This window comes from Drosophila willistoni (genome assembly GCF_018902025.1).
Source record: "Drosophila willistoni isolate 14030-0811.24 chromosome 2L unlocalized genomic scaffold, UCI_dwil_1.1 Seg196, whole genome shotgun sequence".
Taxonomy (NCBI): Eukaryota; Metazoa; Arthropoda; class Insecta; order Diptera; family Drosophilidae; genus Drosophila; species Drosophila willistoni.
The window spans coordinates 5351287-5370960 of record NW_025814048.1 but is presented as its reverse complement, the minus strand read 5'-3'; the positions used below and the strand labels follow the sequence as shown (position 1 = coordinate 5370960).

Sequence of the window (19674 nt, the reverse complement as noted above, 5' to 3'; positions counted from 1 at the left end):
TTTTAATTTACATAAAATACTTTCACCTAAAAAAAGAAAACTTAAAAAAATATTACTTGAAACAATTAAAATTAACATTATAGGAAATAATGTCATAGAAATGTTACCTAAAATCGTATTAAACCTAAAAAATAATCTAAAATTGTTAGGGAATTCGATGTTAGAGTATTTCAGCATGATTTGTCTGTGTAAAGTCTGTAAATATTTACTGTGGGCTGTTTAATAAGAGCGTTCAAGTAACTGTAGTTTTTTGGCATTGCCGTTGGCTATTTACCCAATGAATTATGTGGATAACTAATTAATGTTCCCAAACGAACGAACAAACGAAAGAAGAGATGCCAAAAGAAGCCAGAATAGCACATTGAAATATCTATTCCAACACAAAAAAAAAAAGACAATTTTCAATTTCGTTGCTTAGGCAAATAAAATGACAACAAAGTTGACAAGTTTCCCAGGCCCCAGACTTAAAGATAAATGTTGAGAAATAGAAAGAAACACGAAGAGAAAGAGAGATAGAGAGAGACACGAGGAAAATACGGGCTGAGTCAGTCAGAAAGCTAGTTTTCAGACAAAACGGCAATGTAACAGTTTGATTTTTTCCAATGAACCGACTGACCATTGCGGCAATTTTCATGGAAAGCCATAAAAAGCAAAAACAACACCAACAACTGCAAACGAGCGCGCTAAAAGGAAAAGTGCAGTCAAAACAACAAACTAAAGAAGAAAATAAAAAAAAATAAAAAGAGAAATGTGTGGAAAGTTTTGCAAACAAAAGTAAATTTTCAGCCAATAAAAAAGACCATTTAGTGCAAATAACCAATTAAACATAAATAATAAAAAACAAAGATAAAACGAAATGATGACCAATTGGAATGTTGGAATCTTCATGCAATTGCATCCTTAGCTCCCCATCATTTATCCATCTATCTAAGATTGTTTAATGGGTTCGTTTCGAAAAGATTCCCAACTCAACTCGCAACAGCAATTTGTGTAAAACGATTAGTTGATTGCGATTGCTCTCTAAGCATATACATATACTTTTGCTTATTATTCGTAATTTAAGCTCTGGCATAGATACATGGCACAAGCAACAATATACAAGATACAAGACACTTACGCTTAGCCAACAAGATTGAGATACGCACTTGTAGTTCGCAACGAGGCGGCACAGATGGAGATTGCGACAATTATAATGAGGAACGAAGGAACGCAGCAACGCAACGCGACACAATGTTTAAAACAATGCAAAGTCGCAGCGGAAACTGTCTTTGCTGGTGTCGTGCTGCTAAAAAGAATGCGAGGTGGGGTTTAAAAGTATCTGTAGTTACTCAAACTTAATACACATACAACTTTCTAAGTATTCTATAAGAAGCAGTCCTCGGTAGATGAGTTGTCTAAGGGCCTCAGTCATTTTAGGCAACTGAACAAACAAGTATCCAGAATCGAATAATTATGTTGATAGCTTACAATAAAAATAATAATAGCCCATAAGAAGTCGACATCACTAACGATCCATCCAGGTCTACTTAAAGGCACACCTACTTAACCTAACCTACTCAAACTATAAGTGGAGATATAAGGTATCTCTTTATATCTCGCCTTAGAACTATCTTAAAGATTGCTTAAGAATTTGGGACTGCCAAACTTTAAAACTTTCTTTTAATTTAAAATATATTGTCGGAAAAGTTTGTTTAATATAATGATTCTCAATAGATAGATAGATAGACATAGATGAAATTGTTTCTATAAGAAAGCATTTAATATTTGAAACAGAAAGTAATCTAATTTAATTGGTTATTATATGACAAAATACAAATTTTTAAACAGTATTGCAGATTCGAGTATTGGAAAATAACAGAAGTACCTACTCCTTTTTTAAATTTTACAACTCTCTTTTGTTCAAAAATCAATTTTAATAGAATAAGACTCAATTGTATTCAAACGATATATATTTTATTTGCTCACAAACCTGTTAAGTTTGTGTTTTAAAACTTTAGAAGTTTTTAATTAAAATATTATATTATATGGTTATAGAAATATTTTCAATTATAGACAATTAGGTTACAAATTTTAACTTAAAGTGGTTAAATTAAAATAAAATGTTTATTATTTGAGTAGTATATTTTTCTTTTTAAAATTAACTTTGCTTACCCTGAATTTAAATCGATACTGCTCAATCGGAAGTCTAGAGACTATTTCAAAATATAAACAAATAAAACATTAACATCAAAGCGACTTGTTCACGTTTTTTCGTAAAATTTAATAATCTAAAGACTGTTAACATCTAGATTTGATAAACTTTAAAAAGATAGAAATCAAAAGACAAAAACACTATCAAAATATTCAAAAATATAATTCTTAATTAATAATTCCTTTTATTAATTGTATTTTGAATACTAGAGAAATTATTATTTATCAAGTTACACATAGTTTCTTAATTAACAACTTTACATTTTATTTATTGATAATAATTAAAGCTAATGCTAATAACAGCTATATCCATTAGCTTAGGCCTTAGGACAAACCATTTAACTTGTTTTCGAAATAGAAAATAGAGATAAAGGCATTCAAATAATGATAAGTCTCACAACTAGTTAAAATACGACTTATAATAATAGTCGACCTATGTCGCTACCCCTAGGACCTTATTTACCAAACTATTCCTCAAATGCCAATACTTTTCGGTAGCTCTTAACGTTTCATGTTTTATATAGATTTAGATAAGATCCTAAATACTTTTCATGTTAGATAGCTGTTTATTTAATACCTTTAATCAAGTTTTCTTTAATTCTTTTTTTAATTCTGCACCTCTGGATTGCCTGTCAATGTCATTAAATAAAAACTCAAAGTTACTAAAATGTTGATTATTAATTTTCGATTACACAATTTATAAATATAATAAGACAACAATTTTGCCATACCAAAAAATAATGGCAATCACTAATGAATCTAAAAATTGAAAATATATTTGTATTTCCATTGAGTGGATTTCTTGTCAAAATATGTGAACATAAATATAAGATATTTTTTAAGCTTTCATTAACCTTAGATTGATTTATGATCAATAAGGCGTCTTATTACAACTTTGGTAATAGAGTTCTTAGAAGTCTTTGTTATTTCACATACCTTAACTAGTTTCCATTTGAAACTCTTAGAGTAACCGTCTCTGGCTTATCGGGGTCTTGACACGGCACTTGAGAAAGCAAAGACAACCAAACACAGGCAAACAGTATTTGTTTTTTGTCTCAATTACACGAGTTGCAGGTGCATGTCTCAAGTCAAAGTGTTTCTTTCGACTTTGTGGGTCATATAACATGAGAAGAGAGTTTCCAAACGAACTATTTGCCTTGGGGTGGGGGGGATACTGAAATTTCTATATAAATATATCTATTTCACAAGTTTTTTGTTTACCATTTTTCATTTTTGTTTTGTTTATCATTTTGCAGGTTCACCGTGGCACGCTGAAATCATGTCGTCACCCGGCTTAACCGCATTGGGCGAATCCACACGCCTTGTACCCGCCAATACGCCGGCGGTTTTTGAGATACTGCCGCCTCCTGGACAAAGCCTGAGTAAAGGCGAGTGCGTGGCATCGGTATTGACGCCAAACAAGTCAAAACTGAATGCCAGAGTCACCCATGAGGCGGCAAATGGTGCTGCACGCATTGAGTTTGTCCCCACCGAGGTGGGTACCCACATTATCGATGCGTCCATCAATGGCACAAAGATAGCTGGCGGGCCCTTGGTTGCCAAGGTCTACGATGCCAGTCTGATCCAAGTGACCGAGGTGAATGGCGGCGTTGTCGGCCAGCCATGTCAATTTCGTGTGGATGCCAGTGCCGCCGGCGAGGGGCAACTGGAGATATCCATCAATGAGGGCGAAGTACCCAATCATGTCCAGGTAGTTGGAGGAGGACGTTGCCTGGTATCATTCACACCCGAACAGGCCAAATCCCATCTGATCGATATCAAGTTCAATGGCGAAACAGTTCGTGGTTGTCCATTTGTCTGCGCCGTGGCGGATACCTCACGTGTGCTCCTTAATCTTTCCAATCTCGAACTGATACCAGTAAATCGGCCGTCCTCCTTCCATATCACAGTAAGCGGTGGCGGTGCAGCCGAATTGGCTGTCAGTGTCAGAGGTCCGCAGGGTGAGCTACCCGTCCGTGTGACTGGCGATATCCATGCCGGCTTCACCGCCGAATTCACGCCTACCAGTGTGGGTGGCCATTCGATCAATGTGGAGTACAATGGTTTTCCGGTGCAGGGCACACCATTTCTGGCTAAATCCTATGATGCCAGCAAAGTGGTTGTCGGCAGTGTCTCAAGGGGCACCATGGGTCGACCAGTGCAATTCACTGTGGATGCCGGCGATGCTGGTGAGGGAAATCTAGAGATAACAATTTCGGCCAAGGGGCAGAATATACCCACACAAGTCCATCCACAAGGCAGTGCAAGGTAAGTGATAGAGTTTGAAACTTTTTTTTGTCACATCTCGCTAAGCTAATCTCTCTGTCACTGGTAGATTCTCAGTGTCGTTTGTGCCCACTGAGTCATGTGAGCATACCATCAATGTGTCCTTCAACAAAATGCCTGTGCCCGGTTGTCCCATCACGGTGAGCATCAGTGGTGGAGTTGCCGGGCCGCAGGTATCACTAGGCGGACCAGGACCCGTGCATCAGACCAATTCGTTTGTAATCAATCACAATGGCGGCCGTCTGGAAGATATTGAGGTCAATGTGGAAGGTATGTAAACAGTTGGCCATCACCTCCAACTCCCACTTCTCCTTCTTCTCTCTCCCACTCTAACCCAATCATCTTTCACAATCGTAAACCATTTACATGTATTCCCTCCATTTCCCTTGTCCCCCCTGTATGTGCGTTTAGTTGTAAGTTTTGTAATTTAATTGCTCCTTTTGTTTAATGTTTGTGTGTTCATTGTCTGGGCTAAGCGAATTATTCGATTGGTTTCAATTTGCATATATTGTATCTGGTAATTGTATCTCTTTCTCTCGTATATATGTATCTGCACAATCTCACAAACACATACACAAGCACACACACATAAACACCCCTATGGTATACATATTTTACATTTGTAACCTGTACAGCAATTTGTATGAAACGGAAATTGTTGTGGCCAATATCTCAAGCATGAAGCATGACTCCTTATCCTTCACTGTCCCCCTCTCTCTCTCTCTCTCACTCTCTCACACTCTCTCTGTTTCACTTTATTCTCCATTATGTCGGTTACATTTACCATATCTGAATTCTGGCTCTGAAAGTCTTTAGTTAATGATTATCCCTCAGTTTTTCCCCCACTTCACCCACAGCAGAGAGAGCATATTTATGAGATACATTTTTGGTAATTATGCTCATTTAATTGTCATTTTTGCTTACATTTCAAATGCATTTAGTTTCCCGCAAATTTAAATTAGGCATCAAATTCCAGAATAGATTGCTTTATTATCCTTAAACAATTTAAACATTGCATTCTTTAAATAAGTTTCAAGTATTTTTGTTATACAATTGTTTACCAAAATCATAAGTCTGACTAAAATTTGGCATCAAAAGAATTTCTAAAAATTTTTCCAAAGTTCGAACTATGAAATTTAAAATTTCTCACTTAATGTGAACCTTCTTAAATATAACGAAATATACTTGAGAATATTAATAATGAATGAATTGATGTAATGACATTTTATTGCTATTTAATTAAAGCTAATGAATCTCCAAGATATTATTAGATATTTTCGCTTGAGTTAGTTTCATGTTGTTTAAATATTAGTGTATTTAGTTGTCTGTGTTTTAAATTTTTTTGTGTGTTATTTATTAAATAATATTTATGGCTTTTGTCTTGTAATAATAATTTTGCTCACATTTTATATTATTATATCTGTATTATATTTCAGGACGGCGAAATCTTTTGTACTAGACTTTATATATATATATTTACATTATCTATACAATATATATACATACCTTTCTATATATATATATATCTCTTTCTCTATATATATATATATGTATATTAACAGTCCGTACCCAATCTATATATATATATATATACCTATATGTTATGTATGTATAAACCCTATGAACAACTACCCAGTGAAAACGAAAACCCACACAAATTAACATCAAGTACTCTCTACTAATGTCCGATTGTGTCTACTAATTTGTTCTTATATCCTAGCATATAAAAAAAAATGGTTTTGAATAAAAATATTAATGAATAAAAACAGAATGTATACAGGAAAAGATTCTATCGAGTTCAAGTATATATATCTAAGAGAGTTTATTCAGTTGTACAGTTTGAATTATTTTAGGTTTATTCAATTTCTCTCTCACTCTCTATCTTTACCTTACCAACTTCTCAATTAACTAACACTTTCTGGCAAGTAAACCCAAGTAAACTGACTGAACTAACAAGCTCCACCACCAACCACCAGAAAAACCACCATAATTAAGGATCGTCTTAACTTTACCAACAAAAAAAAGAGAATAACTAATCAAAAGTTGACATTTTTCCAAATTTTTTTAACTACTCCTCCCTTCTACCTCTGTAACGTGTGTCTGAACTAACCAATCGATAACCAACCAAACACTACTCAACCATGAACAAAATAATCGATAAACCGATCGATAAACTTTTGAATTTCAACAAAACAACCAACGATCAACACATATCAAAACTCATTTCCGGTACGCGTCTTAAAAATCAAAAAAACAAAACAAAAACAAAACCAAACAAACAAACTACTAAACAAAAATCGAAAATATAATATAATAATATAAAAAGGACCTGCCGGTCAATCGGTTCCGGCACAAGTACATCAATCAGCTGAAGGCGTTTTCAAGGCAGAATTTGTTCCCCGTGTGGTCGGCGAACATCGTGTGAATGTTACCGTCAATGGTTTACCCACAGCTGGTAGTCCTTATGCGGCAAAGGTTTGTCCTATAAGTCCTTTGTACGTATCTAAATTAAGTAAATTATCCTTCCATCTTTTAGGTTTATGATGTCAGCGCTATAAAGGTGAAAAATGTGAGCAGTGGCACTGTGGGTAAAGCTGTCACATTTCTGGTGGAAACAAGTCAAGCCGGTCCTGGTAATCTTGAAGTCACTGTGAATGGTGGACGTGTACCGACATCGGCTCAGGCCCAGGGTCAGCACACATACGCCATTAGTTTTACTCCTCGCGAGGCGGAGAGTCATACGGTTGAGCTACGCTTCAATAGCCAAGATGTGCCTGGTTCTCCCTTCACTTGCCGGGTGGCAGCTGCTGCTCGTATTCAATCGCCGGAAACTATGGACAAAGTCAGCGTGGGACGTCTATTTGAATTTGTGGTGGAGTCGGATACCAAACCGACCGTGGAAGTTCTGGGACCAGCCAGACGCAGTGTACCTGTCAAAATTGATCCCTTGGGTTCGACCACCCTCGGCTACAATGTCAAATTTGAACCCATTGAAGTAGGCGATCATTCAGTTGAAGTTCGTCTACCAGGTGGTGGTCATGTCGAGGGAAGTCCCTTCCTACTGAAGGCTTACTCCGCCGAAAAGGTGATCGTCACGGACATCCGTCCCGGAGTTGTCAATAAAAGTGTGAGCTTTGGCATCAATGCCTCTCAGGCGGGAGCTGGTAATCTAGAGATCATTGTTGCTGTCAATGGAAAGAATGTGCCTAATTTTGTCCAATCTGAGGGCAATGCCAGATTCAAGGTGAACTTTAAGCCCACCGAGGCAGCTTCCCATTCGTTATCAGTGCGTTTCAATGGGCACCCAGTGCCAGGATCCCCCTTTAGCTGTCACATAGCCGCAGCCTCATCGTCTTCCTCGATGGGTTTGCCACGTGCCCAGGCCATGGGCGAATGCCTCAAACAGGCTGCTGTCAAAATGGATAATACCTTCGAGCTGGAGGGTTTCGATGGTGTGGAACCTCAAATATTTGTCACCTCCCCCTCTGGTGATAACGAGCATTGCCAGTTGAGCCAGCATGATGGCGGTAGCTACTCTGCTTCGTTCCGCCCCACCACAGTGGGTCGTCATTTGATAAGTGTGACTGCCAATGATCAGCATATTAATGGCTCACCCTTCAGTTGCAATGTCTTTGATGTCTCTAGGGTGAGCATTAGTGGTCTGGATCAACAATATGGCCCAGCCACTTTGGGGGTGCCAGTTACCTTCAGTGTGGATGCAGCAGGAGCAGGCGAAGGCACGTTGGAGCTGGTCGTTTCAACTGATAGCAGCACTGTCAAAGCTGAGGTTGTGGCCTGTGCGAGAGGTCTATATGATGTCACATTTGTCCCACAGAGCACTGAGCCGCACTACGTGAACATCACGTTCAATGAGGTGGCCGTAGATGGTAGTCCCTTCCGCGTGGACATACAACAGCATACTCAACACATTCAGATAGGTAGTCTGGCTGCCATTGATTTTCCCGCAGATGATCAGATTGTAGAGATTCTTTCACCGGATCAGAAGAATGTTCCCTATACCATTAATCGTCAAACTGCTGAATTCCGTACACATCAAACGGGAAATTACACACTGCGTTTCATCGATCGCGAAACACGTCAGCACATTGGCTCTCGTACTTTATGCATCTTTGATCCAAGTCTGGTGAAGATCGGCGAAGTCAGCGAAGCCTTTTGCCATCGTCCAGCTAGTATAGGGGTCTCTCTCAATGAAGCAGGTCAGGGAGATCTCTCGGCTCTGGTGAGATGCGGTGCCACCGAAGTGGCTCACACTATTCGCGGACCGAGTAAGACGGGAGTCTATGAGATTGTCTATCAGCCCACACGAGTGGCTCCACACAAGATCAGCATTCTTTTCAATGATGTTCCCATATCGCTGAAGCCACTCGAAATTAATGTGCTACCAGCCAGTGCGGGCAAGGAAATAAGTGTTAGTGGCTTAGGTCTTTATCAGGCCCGAGTAGGCAAGACAACATCTTTCGCCATCGATACCGTGAAACGTCCAGCCAGAGAATTCGATGTGGTGGTATCTGGTCCAGGTGGACAGGCTCTGCCAGTGCGCTGCTATCAGACCAAGAATGGGCACTTGCAAGCAGAGTTCACCATCAACAAGCCGGGACAGTGTGTTATTGGTAAGTAGCTGAAGCTAAATATGAGAGAGACAACATCACCTAATTGGTTACGTTTGATCGTTACAGAGGTTCTTCATCAGTCCAAACCATTGCCAGGCAGTCCCTTCACATGCGAGTCCTTCGACAGCAGTAAAGTGTCCACTCAAGGCGTCACTAAAGAACCGTTGGCCCTTCACAGTCCCAACAGCTTTACAGTGCGCACAGATAATGCTGGCACCGCCGAACTGGAAGCCTTTGCCATTTCGCCCAGCAATCAGAGTATTCCGGTGCTTATCAGTGAGCAATCCGAGGGTATCTACAATGTGGAATTCGTGCCCTCCCAACCGGGTAACTACAAGTTGACCGTAATGTACGGTGGCGAGACAATAGCCAGCTCTCCCCTGAACTTCACCGCCTCTTCGAGTGGCGTAAGGAACGATGCACGAGCAGCTGGTCATGGCTTGGAAGTGTGCCATCGCAACAAAGAAGCTTCTTTTGTGGTTTACTGTCCCATTGCGCCGAATGTTCAAATCGAAAGAGTAGATGAATTCGGTGAACGCATCGAGCCAAAGATCAAGGCCCTGGGTAACAATGAGTGGCGCATTTCATATACGATTCTCTCAGTGGGTAAATATGAAATCCGTGCCAGTTGCCCGAATCGAGGAAGTTTGCCCGGCTCGCCCTGGCACATCAGTTGCGTGGAATCGAATAAGGTCACACCAGTCGGTGGCTGGGGTACGTTGGTGGATCATGATGGTCGCTTGATTCTACCCGCTCGCATTGTCTTCGATGTAGAAAATGCGGGACCTGGAAAATTGGTGTGCAGCATTGATGGCATTGAGATCCCAGTGGATAAGATGCCCGACGACAAGATGTGCCTGAACATCACCGGAGAGAATTTGGCTGCTGGCGAGCATGATTTGGACTTAACTTGGAGTGGTCTGACCATCACCCAATGTCCCAGAAGTGCCTTCGTCACTGGCCAATTGGCAGCCGATAAAGTACAGCTGATGGGTCGTGGTCTGGCCGCTGCCCAAGCTGGCGAGGCAGCTCACTTTACGATTGATGCATCTAATGCTCCGGCTGGCCGTCCAGAGGTCATACTTCTTACCAGCCAGGACAACACCTCGCTGCCTGTTAGCTTGGCCCAGCCACGACCCAGCGAGAACATCTGGCTAGCCTCCTACACGCCACAAAAGTCCACAACGGGCACTTTGACCCTTTCAGTTAAATGGAATGGCCGTCTTGTCAAAGGTTGTCCGCTCACGGTGGCCGTTGGCTCTTCCATGGATGCCTCTAAGGTTATAGCCTCCGGTGAGGGACTACGACATGGCATAGTTGGCAAGGATATCAAGTCCTGGATAGACACAAGACGTGCTGGTCCTGGCGAACTTACAGCCCATTGTGCTGGCGTACGCAAAGTTGCCTATTGTGAACTCTATGACCATGGTGATGCAACTTTCACGCTCAATATTAAACCTCAAGAGCCGGGTCGTCACTTGCTAACTATCAAGTATGGCGGTCAGAATGTGCCCGGCTCGCCATTTGCCTTAAAAGTTGCCGGTGCTCCAGATGCCAGCAAGGTAAGATCATCGAAATTTTCCCATTCGATTGTCGTTCTCATGAGTTATCCTTTTGTTTTAGGTGCGAGTCTATGGTCCTGGCATAGAGCATGGTGTGCTGGCCACCTTTCAGTCGCGTTTCATATGCGACACACGTGGAGCTGGTGCTGGCCAGTTGACCGTGCGAGTTCGGGGACCCAAAGGAGCCTTCCGTGTAGAAATGCAGCGTGAGAGCCAAAAGGACCGAACCATTTTGTGCAAAGTGAGTGTAGTATTTGAAGGGCACGTGCCCTAGATCTATCGCGCAGAAACCCCATCTGTTTCTTAAACCCAAGAGAAATCTTTTTTAACTTCTATTAATCCTTCTTTATTTATCCATTTCAGTACGATCCTACCGAACCAGGTGACTATCGCGTGGAAGTGAAATGGGCTGGAGAATTTGTGCCCGGCTCACCATTCCCTGTTATGATTTTCGACACTGAGGAGGAACTACGAAGATATTTACAGGGCATATGAGGCCAGATGATAAATCATCACCTAATTGTCTTCCCTCGTAGCCCGCCGGCTGAGCTAATGAATCTGAATCTGAATCTGCGTCATCATCAACGTCGCAATCCCTCTGTATGCAATCCCCTCTAAATGAAAGAGGCAAAAACAAAACAATAAAACATGCTTTAGTACATATTTGACGAGAAAACGTTAGACTTAAGCTTTAGCTAACCCAATACAAGATTGTTATACTAATTTAACTGACTAACAACGAAATGGCAAACAAAATGACAAACACAAAAAACGAAATGTTCTAGGTTAAACATAATAATATTGATCAATTCTATTATAAAGTTATATATATATGTTACACAAAAACAAAAATCTTGAAGAGTATATGTAAATTTAAAAAAATGGCCAACCAGAATCTTCGGGCAAAGCAAATTGATTAATAAAATCGGCCCGATAACGACGAAGAAAATTAACCACATTCGCCTCCAATAAAGGTTGATAAGCTTCCTGATGACGTTCCCTCAATCTGGCATTATTCAGAGCCTGAGCAGGTGAGATTTTCTTTAGCAAAGGCATCAGAACCTTACGATTTTCCATTTGCAGATCATCAAAACAATGATGCATAAATATCTCAGTCCATGGCTGTTCGAAATATGTTAGGAAATTTGTTATTAAACCAAGTTTCCAACGATTCCTTAGATTATTAAGCAATGACTCATGCTTGCCGCAAAAGTACTCAATGAAATAGTATTTCTTCCAGATATTTTTCGTGACACATGTAATTTCGGTAATCATGCCCGTGTACGATAAACTCACACGGCAAAAATCTCCATCCTCGTAAGTGGTCAACTTTTCATTGTACTCATTGGTCAAGTGACCAATCACATAACGTTTGGGCACGGTGACCTTAACCACCTTATAGCTACATGGTACAAGTGCCGTGAAGTAGCAAGGCTTTGAGAAACGCCTTTCGAAAGGTTCATCGGTTTCGTCGCGTTTTAGTTTAAGTATAGTTATCAACTGAACAAAAAGAGGGCAAAGTCAATTGTCAGATGGTTAGAAGCTATCCAAGATATCTCACCTTATCAGCCATCTCTTCATCAGCAGTATGTATATATTGATAGTTTGGCTCCGTTTTGATGGTTACATATTTGCCAGCAGCATAGATATTTGGATCATTAGTGCAATAATTCTCGTCTACCCATATATGCCTATCTTCCGTAATTTCAATTCCACAATTACGAAGTACTGACAAATGTTTAGAAATATAATATAAAATATATATACGAATATTTATGTCTGGATTCATTTTGGTGTTCAGAGACGACTTTAATAAATACAAAAATTATCATTATTTTAATAATTCTTGGAAATCGAAAATTATACGTTTTTCTTTTACAGTTGTGTTGGCCATATATGCCGAAAGTTTTGACGTTTCCAACTGAAGCTTTCACGGAATATTTCTGACCAAAGGGGAACACCATGCGTATACGCAACATTTAGAGTATAAATTCGATTGGAATATTTCACATGGACACAATGTTAATATATTCTTTTATATCATGTGATTATTTCCCTATTTCTAAGAATGATGAATGTGGAATATGCTTATACCTGATCCCTTTTTATAATCGTTTTCTTTACAGTTTCAAAATCCGTTTAACCCCATAATCCCAATCCAAACATTAGTACATAAGAATGATTTTTAGGTTTAAATCCAACTGAAGGACACTTAGATGAGAAGCAGATTTATGTTTCTACAAACAAATTTTATTTTATTCCTGAAGCAGACTTTTCTATTATTTAGAGATGAAAATATAGTTAGTTAGATTTTGGGTTTTCGTTGCAATCAGCAAAAAGAAGCTAAACTATTCATGGCACCAACAAAATGAGGGACTATTTGGTATTCATAGAAACAGTCAGTCAGACAAACGGACGGGCTGACATTGATTTAAAATTGGTTAGATTTTTTTCATTCCAATGATGTAGTACAAATTGATCAATGAATGGAGATTAATTTATCGTTCTAGAAAACTGTAGAGATAAACCATAATCCTTTATGCTTGTATGTATAACAATACATCGTTCAATCAGGGCTAAAAATCCCTAAAACTATGTATCCTAGGAAGGGATATCATAAACAAAAATGAGTTTAGTAACTTTCGATTTCCAAACATTAAACAATTTACCAAAATTCGACTTTTGTACTTTCAAAAGAAAGCAACTGAACAACGAGGATTGTCTTAAGATTGGAAAATTAAATTAATAGATTGCTTTCTTTCTTACCCTTTTCAGTGTTTGCTCTCAAATAGTTCTCATTAAAATTGATAAAAAGATCGCAAGATATCTCAAATGTGTCTCCAGTGGGAAATCGTGCAAATTTTGCTTTCTCAATAAAAAATTCATTTTTGTAGTAAGTGAACTCGACAAAGTTACACGAGCTATAGAATTTGATATTCAAATCCTTAATCATTTCCTCTAATATCGAATCCAATCCTAAATCCACAGTGGGATTATTTGAGGCATCCGGCAAAACAATTCTATGCGGTTGTACACAAATAATGTGTTTCGGTAGACAACCATGTTTGAGTAGAAAATTAATGCACTCATAGACAGCCAAATTGTTGCCATAGACTAAAATTTGTCTACTCGGAAATTTATCACCGGACATTTCCTGTAACTTATGATAGAGTATAATTTTATCCAATCTCATATTTATCTGAGCATAATTATAAGGCATTTCGGCAGCATCCATTTCCTTGAAACCATATTTCGAATCGACCATCAAAAGTAAAGTATTGTATTTGATTTTACAATTGTTATCCAAACCAATCACTTGTTGCTCCCTATCGATATATTCAACAGTGCCCATCACAAAGTGTACATACTGACGCAGATCCATCCGATGAGTTGTATCCCGCACATAGGGACCACAATTGAATCTACTTATATAGCAATTACGATTATGATCACAATATCGGCAATCGAATTGGCAATCGTAGGCAGCCTCCACAATGCCATATTGCACAATTACCGTAATATCCACGCTTGGGAGGCAATTGTGTTTCTTAACGTAAGAAAAACTGGAAAGTAAAAGAAATGATTCAATAAAAATTAATCTGACAGCCTAATCTATAACTCAAAAATGATCTGATCAAAGTCTCTTAGTATGTCTGTGCTTGAGCTAGGGCTTCAAGGAGCAATTTTTCCTTAATCCTTAATATATTCTGACTTGGAGGACATACCTTTTCATACGAACACTCGAATGGAAAGTTAATTAATTATATTGTGTAACTTTTGTTCAATGATACGTTAAGATGTGATTTAAAACCAGGGAGCTGCATGAATGAAAGAAAAACGATAGTCGAATGAATGCATTCGAATTGATTTGAAATGAATGAGTGTGAATGTTAGTACTTGTCAAATCTCCAAAAAGATGTAACTCTGTTTAATGAAAGGCAATGAAATGAGTGTCAAATCATCGAATTATACTAATTGTAAGACACTCGAATCATTCGACTTATTCGAATTGAACAACTAATAATTTTATCAAAAATGTAGGGAAAATAATGGTTATTAAAATTTGAATATGCTATCCACCAAAAATTTTAGTGCTCTGTGTTGGATTGGACATTTTGGGACAAATCTTGGAAAATCTAATTTAGAAGTATGTTTTCTAGTTGCCACGAACAGAGAAATCATGTTACTTTACTAGTTGGAAAAAAAATTCATCTCGGTAGGCGGTTTGAACCCGATAACAACAGTATTGTAGCCTGAGAAGTACCCCACTGAGACCCCACCGACCACACTTGTTTAGTCATGTAGTAATCACATACAGTGCAGAGATATACAATACAAATAAATACTTAAAACTAATTGGGATTCAAATGCATTCAAATCATAGCAGTTCAGTGTTTACTTTCTAACTTCATTCGTTTTGTTTCGTTTCAATGTTGTGCGACTGATTTCTACGTCACAATCATTCACTTAAAGCCAATTTTGAAAGTCATTCAATTCTTTCATTTGGTATTCAATATTGTTAACTTGAATTGATTTTTCTATCATTCATGCAGCTGTCTATTTAAAATCTTAAAATTGTGTCAATTATTTAGAAGAACCGATCAAAAATTAAAAACTATGTTGCTAAATCTATTTATGGAAAGAAAGTTTAATTTCGAGATCAGAAAGTAAATAAATTACAAAGTGAATATGTCTAGATTTATATCCATAATTATAACTTTCCGGATCATGATGACTAGGACTTTATATAATAATAAATTAAAAAGTAATTAGGTTTCGGAAATAATTAAATGTTGGCAAGTGAATGAAGAGACAATCAAAAAAGTAAAGGCCCAGCTAACATCTCGACATCTTAAAAGTATCGCGAACGTAAATTTGTAAAAGGAGATAGTTATTCTAGTGCTTCTTTAGCATTAATTAAGTTAACTCAAAGCTCTCAAAGGATCAATGTTCTACTCATCTTACCAACAAAAATTAAAATGATTCTCATTGTTAAACTTACTCTTTGGTGTTCCAACCAAATATTAAGCGCCTCAACAAGGCACGACATGTATCCGTAAAGCCTAATATGACAAGAGATTTATGTGGTCCCAGATATTTGGAAGCCAGCAAATTATGGCAATAGACGTATAAACGATCTCGAGATAAATTTATTATGGGAAAATTAACCGTTTTCGAGGGACGACGAAAACCCCAAGATGGATCAGAGCCCGTATACCAATTCCTCTTTTGGCGCAAAGGTTCGATGGGCATCATATTACTTATTAGATCATTTGGGAACGATACACCCATAAAATGATTAAGATAATAGAGTTCTCGGTAACCCGATTTTACGCCCACAGCGCGAAAAATTTCATCTGACCACATTTGAAAGAATGGATGCACTTTTAGCATGATAATCTCACCACGATAATGATGCAAATGATATTCATTGGGTGGCAAGAAGCATTGCTTGTTCACATACTCATAGTCCGTAAAGGGTCTGAGTGAGGGGAAAACAAATAAATTATATTAATTGATTGGTTCCTTGGCTTACCTTAGGATTACGAAACCAATTATGGTGCAATCGACACGAGGTATGTTCGTCTGTCCACAAAAGAATGTCCATGCTATTAACTCTGTTTCGAAATTGTTAAGTACATCATTGAAGATTTCATCGATTAATTCATCACGCTTTGACTCCCGGTTCAGCGTTTCAGGTGAACGAATGGTATTCTCATCGCCTAAGTTTGAACCTCGCCCATCCTGGCCCAATATTTTCCTAATCTCAGGCATATCAATCTCCTCCAATTTAATGAGATTAAGTTTACCAAAGAGTGTACTTCGATGACAAACGAAAATTTCCTCGGATGTGGAAGAACTAGGACGATGATTAACCCGCTGTAAAATATATGAGTAAATGAAATTTAAAAATAATTCCCTAACGACTTACCATACAGTACTTAATCATATGTCTTAGACTGTCGGGCAGATGGACAACGGCTGGCACAGGGACCAAACAATACTCATGTTGTGGATAGGCACTAAAAGTGGCACTTAGAAAAAAGAATACATATTCCACACGTTGTTTTGGATGTAAATTAAACTTCTTCAAGAGAAAGGCTTTCGCAGCTCTATTAAGACCTCTAATTGACGATCTTGGCGTCTCTAGTCTCACCGAGGACCCGAAATCTACATTTAAATATCCTTCGTCTTCAAATTTTCGACTTGGCGTATCATATGTCACTATTAAATTTTTCCTTATTATATCTACATAATGACTGCCATTGCGTAACTCTACAAGGCAAATAAAACTGAATTGGTAAATGTTTACAAAAGTTTTGATTTATCTACTCTTACCTTCGTATATATGCTTAAATTTCGAGAATACATAAGCTCGATCAAAGAAGCTATCTCTCTTCACCTCACACTCAGGTTCACCGGCAGCGTTGCTGACAATGCACACCGAACTGGACCCATCGCCGAATCCACCTTGGATTTTCAATTTATCAATACCTATTTCGGTATAGAGAGCAGTATATCGCCTCGGCTCCACACATCTACAAAGTATACAATGTTAGCCCAAAAATGCTAAACAATTTTCGTAAGAAAAACTCACTCCACTTGAAATGACACCACAGTGTGTGGAGCACCGGGAGTACAGCGCACCAGATTGTCCAAGCGTTCGAAATTAAAGTTTTTGAGTAATAATTCCATGTCCAAGCTATCCGTAAGCCACATTAGTCCAGTATTACTGACTTCCTCGGTAGCCTCATTTGTAACCTGTGTGAGAGAATCTTCATTAAGCATAAGAAGGGTAAAAAATACATATTCAAGGTGCCAAAGCAAGTTTTTCGATCTTATATATTTTATCTGCTTATATTGTACGCGATTTTTGTTATTAAGATAAAACTTATTTGGGTTAGGCTAAAGATAAAGTCGAGTCTCGATAAATGTCAAAGGATCAAATTTACGAATTACAGAGGATTTCAATTTACCGTGTTTTCCATTCAAACGAAATTTTTTCAAGGGACCAGCAGTTTCTTGAAAAATATTGAGGTTTTTTTAATTTAGCGGGGTACAAATTATCGAAACTCGACGGTATATATAGACGCATTTTTCAGTTACTGTAGTGAGCCAAAGCGACTTCATGTTAACTAGGTTAGATTTTTCATTTTTATGTACTTAGGCCAAAATAACTTTTATGTTCTATCTTTGCTTTTTTGTTCGCATATAAATAAGGAGTATATAGAAAACCAATTCTATTTCACTGGCTTCGAAATAGACTTCTGTGCTATATAAAGCTAAAATTCCAACCATTTACTCACTTTTGCTCTCTATATCGAGAGATACACTTTAATAAGTTATTTGCTTCCACTATGTTAATATTTATATTGCCCTATATTTTTAATTTTTTATTTTGTTGGCGAATTTAACCATAAAAGAAAGGGGAATATTGAAGGATTATAAAGCAAATTAAGTTGGAACTATAGGTCTATTGATTCATCCTAAAATTAGAAAAATTTTTTCGACTGATTTTTTCCCACTGTCTGAATTATTGAGGTTAACCATCTAAATTCTTTATTTTAAAATTATTTCCAGTTTTATAATTATATTCAAATAAGAATATTCTGACCTCATAATGTGAGGTATATTTTAGGCATTAATCTGTTTTCGAAAGTTTAAGGAAAGTATCACATTTTAAAACTTTCAATAATTGAACCGAAAACGGATATGAATTATGAAATTTAAAGATGGTGTGAGTTTAACTCTACCGTTTATGAATGGATCAGCGGAAAACTGTATACTTCATATGTAGGTATACTTCAGATGTATACATCAAATGTCGGATATACCCAAATAGGCCTAATTGGAACAAGATCTGGTAAAGCTATAGCCATTGAGACACCAAAATTAAATTACCACAGAAGTTTACATCATCATTTGGAACTAAATTTAAATATTGAACTTCGAAGCCTATTTTAGGAACTATGCATATATGCATACGTCATTATTATCTATCGGACCATTAAATTTCGAAAAATCGACTAAACATTGGTCTTATAAATTTTGAATGAAACTTGTCACCTTGCAAATTGCAAGCCATTCAATATAGACAACATATAACTTCAGTTTGGTCCCTATTTTGCGATCGACTTACCTCAGCCACAATGAGCTTACTTGTGCCTAAACGACCATTGGTGCCCATTAAAAGTTCAGCAATATAAAAGTCACCGTAGTTTTCACGCAATTGCGGCTCCTCAAAGTCTATAATATTGACTATATCATCATTATCCTCAGGCCTAAACATAAGAAAGATGACCTAACACAATCAAGGACGTAACTCAATTAAAGTTAAACTCACAAGGCCTTGCGAAAGGATAATATTGGCATAATTTTCTCTCTCTCTATGATAATAATAGATGGACAGGGCGTATTTGCAGTGACCTTAAAATCCTTGGGATAGTAGGTTCTGCCAAGGCTTTCAATTAGCTTATATTCACCATCCCCATAAGTAGGAGGCTTCGCTATGAGTATAAAGAAAACTCTAAGTTCACGATAGAAAACCTCATAGATAACCTGCTTGAAGACATTCGGGTGTTGCTCATGATGGATGGCAAAATTGAAAAATATCGTATTGATCACAGTGAGTGGTTTTTCCAGGCTAGAAGAGAAATTTGAAATTAATATTCAGTAGTTTCTCATTCTGGGTGAGGGGGCTAACCAGAAACGTGCATTTAGCCAGGTTAGCCAGAAATGATTGGACAAGACCGCAATATTGGGATAAATGCAAAATTCACAATAGGCCACCATTTTGGTATCGTCTTCTTGTTCATAGACAGCCAAACGATGATTCTGATACTCATAGAACAATTGGGTAAGCGGTGGACTGCGTTTCTCACCAAAGTGTTGAGACTGTTTCGACTTGTAAAGTTCCTCGATTTGAGCAACATTCTGAAGAAATGCCGAACGTACAATATATTGATGGGACATTTTATTATTTAGATTTATTCTTTTTTTTTTGT

The 19674-nt window shown here is 37.9% G+C and overlaps 2 protein-coding genes across 5 annotated transcripts in view; one reads left to right on the top strand and one right to left on the bottom strand.

Moving 5' to 3' along the window:
* LOC6640245 (filamin-A) overlaps positions 1-11622 on the top strand; it is a 27390-nt gene extending 15768 nt beyond the window's left edge. For 3 of the 4 annotated variants that reach the window (XM_023182042.2, XM_015178770.3, XM_023182043.2), the window contains 7 exons: positions 3447-4458; positions 4526-4746; positions 6803-6951; positions 7013-9107; positions 9174-10669; positions 10731-10910; positions 11033-11622. In XM_023182042.2, the coding sequence (XP_023037810.1) occupies positions 3447-4458; positions 4526-4746; positions 6803-6951; positions 7013-9107; positions 9174-10669; positions 10731-10910; positions 11033-11164 (5285 nt within the window). In that variant the 3' untranslated portion in view covers positions 11165-11622. Of the gene's footprint in view, positions 1-3446; positions 4459-4525; positions 4747-5912; positions 5981-6802; positions 6952-7012; positions 9108-9173; positions 10670-10730; positions 10911-11032 lie in introns of those variants that run through there. The other variant, XM_002063279.4, reaches the window with a different exon arrangement.
* On the bottom strand, positions 11449-19674 carry LOC6639963 (cilia- and flagella-associated protein 61). The gene is made up of 11 exons (XM_023182177.2): positions 19374-19674; positions 19014-19313; positions 18810-18951; positions 17268-17431; positions 17009-17208; positions 16602-16945; positions 16206-16549; positions 15672-16151; positions 13436-14232; positions 12231-12397; positions 11449-12169 (listed from the first exon to the last, which is right to left on the bottom strand). The coding sequence occupies exons 1-11, from the start codon at positions 19640-19642 to the stop codon at positions 11543-11545; spliced, it is 3834 nt and encodes a 1277-aa protein (XP_023037945.1). The 5' UTR covers positions 19643-19674; the 3' UTR covers positions 11449-11542.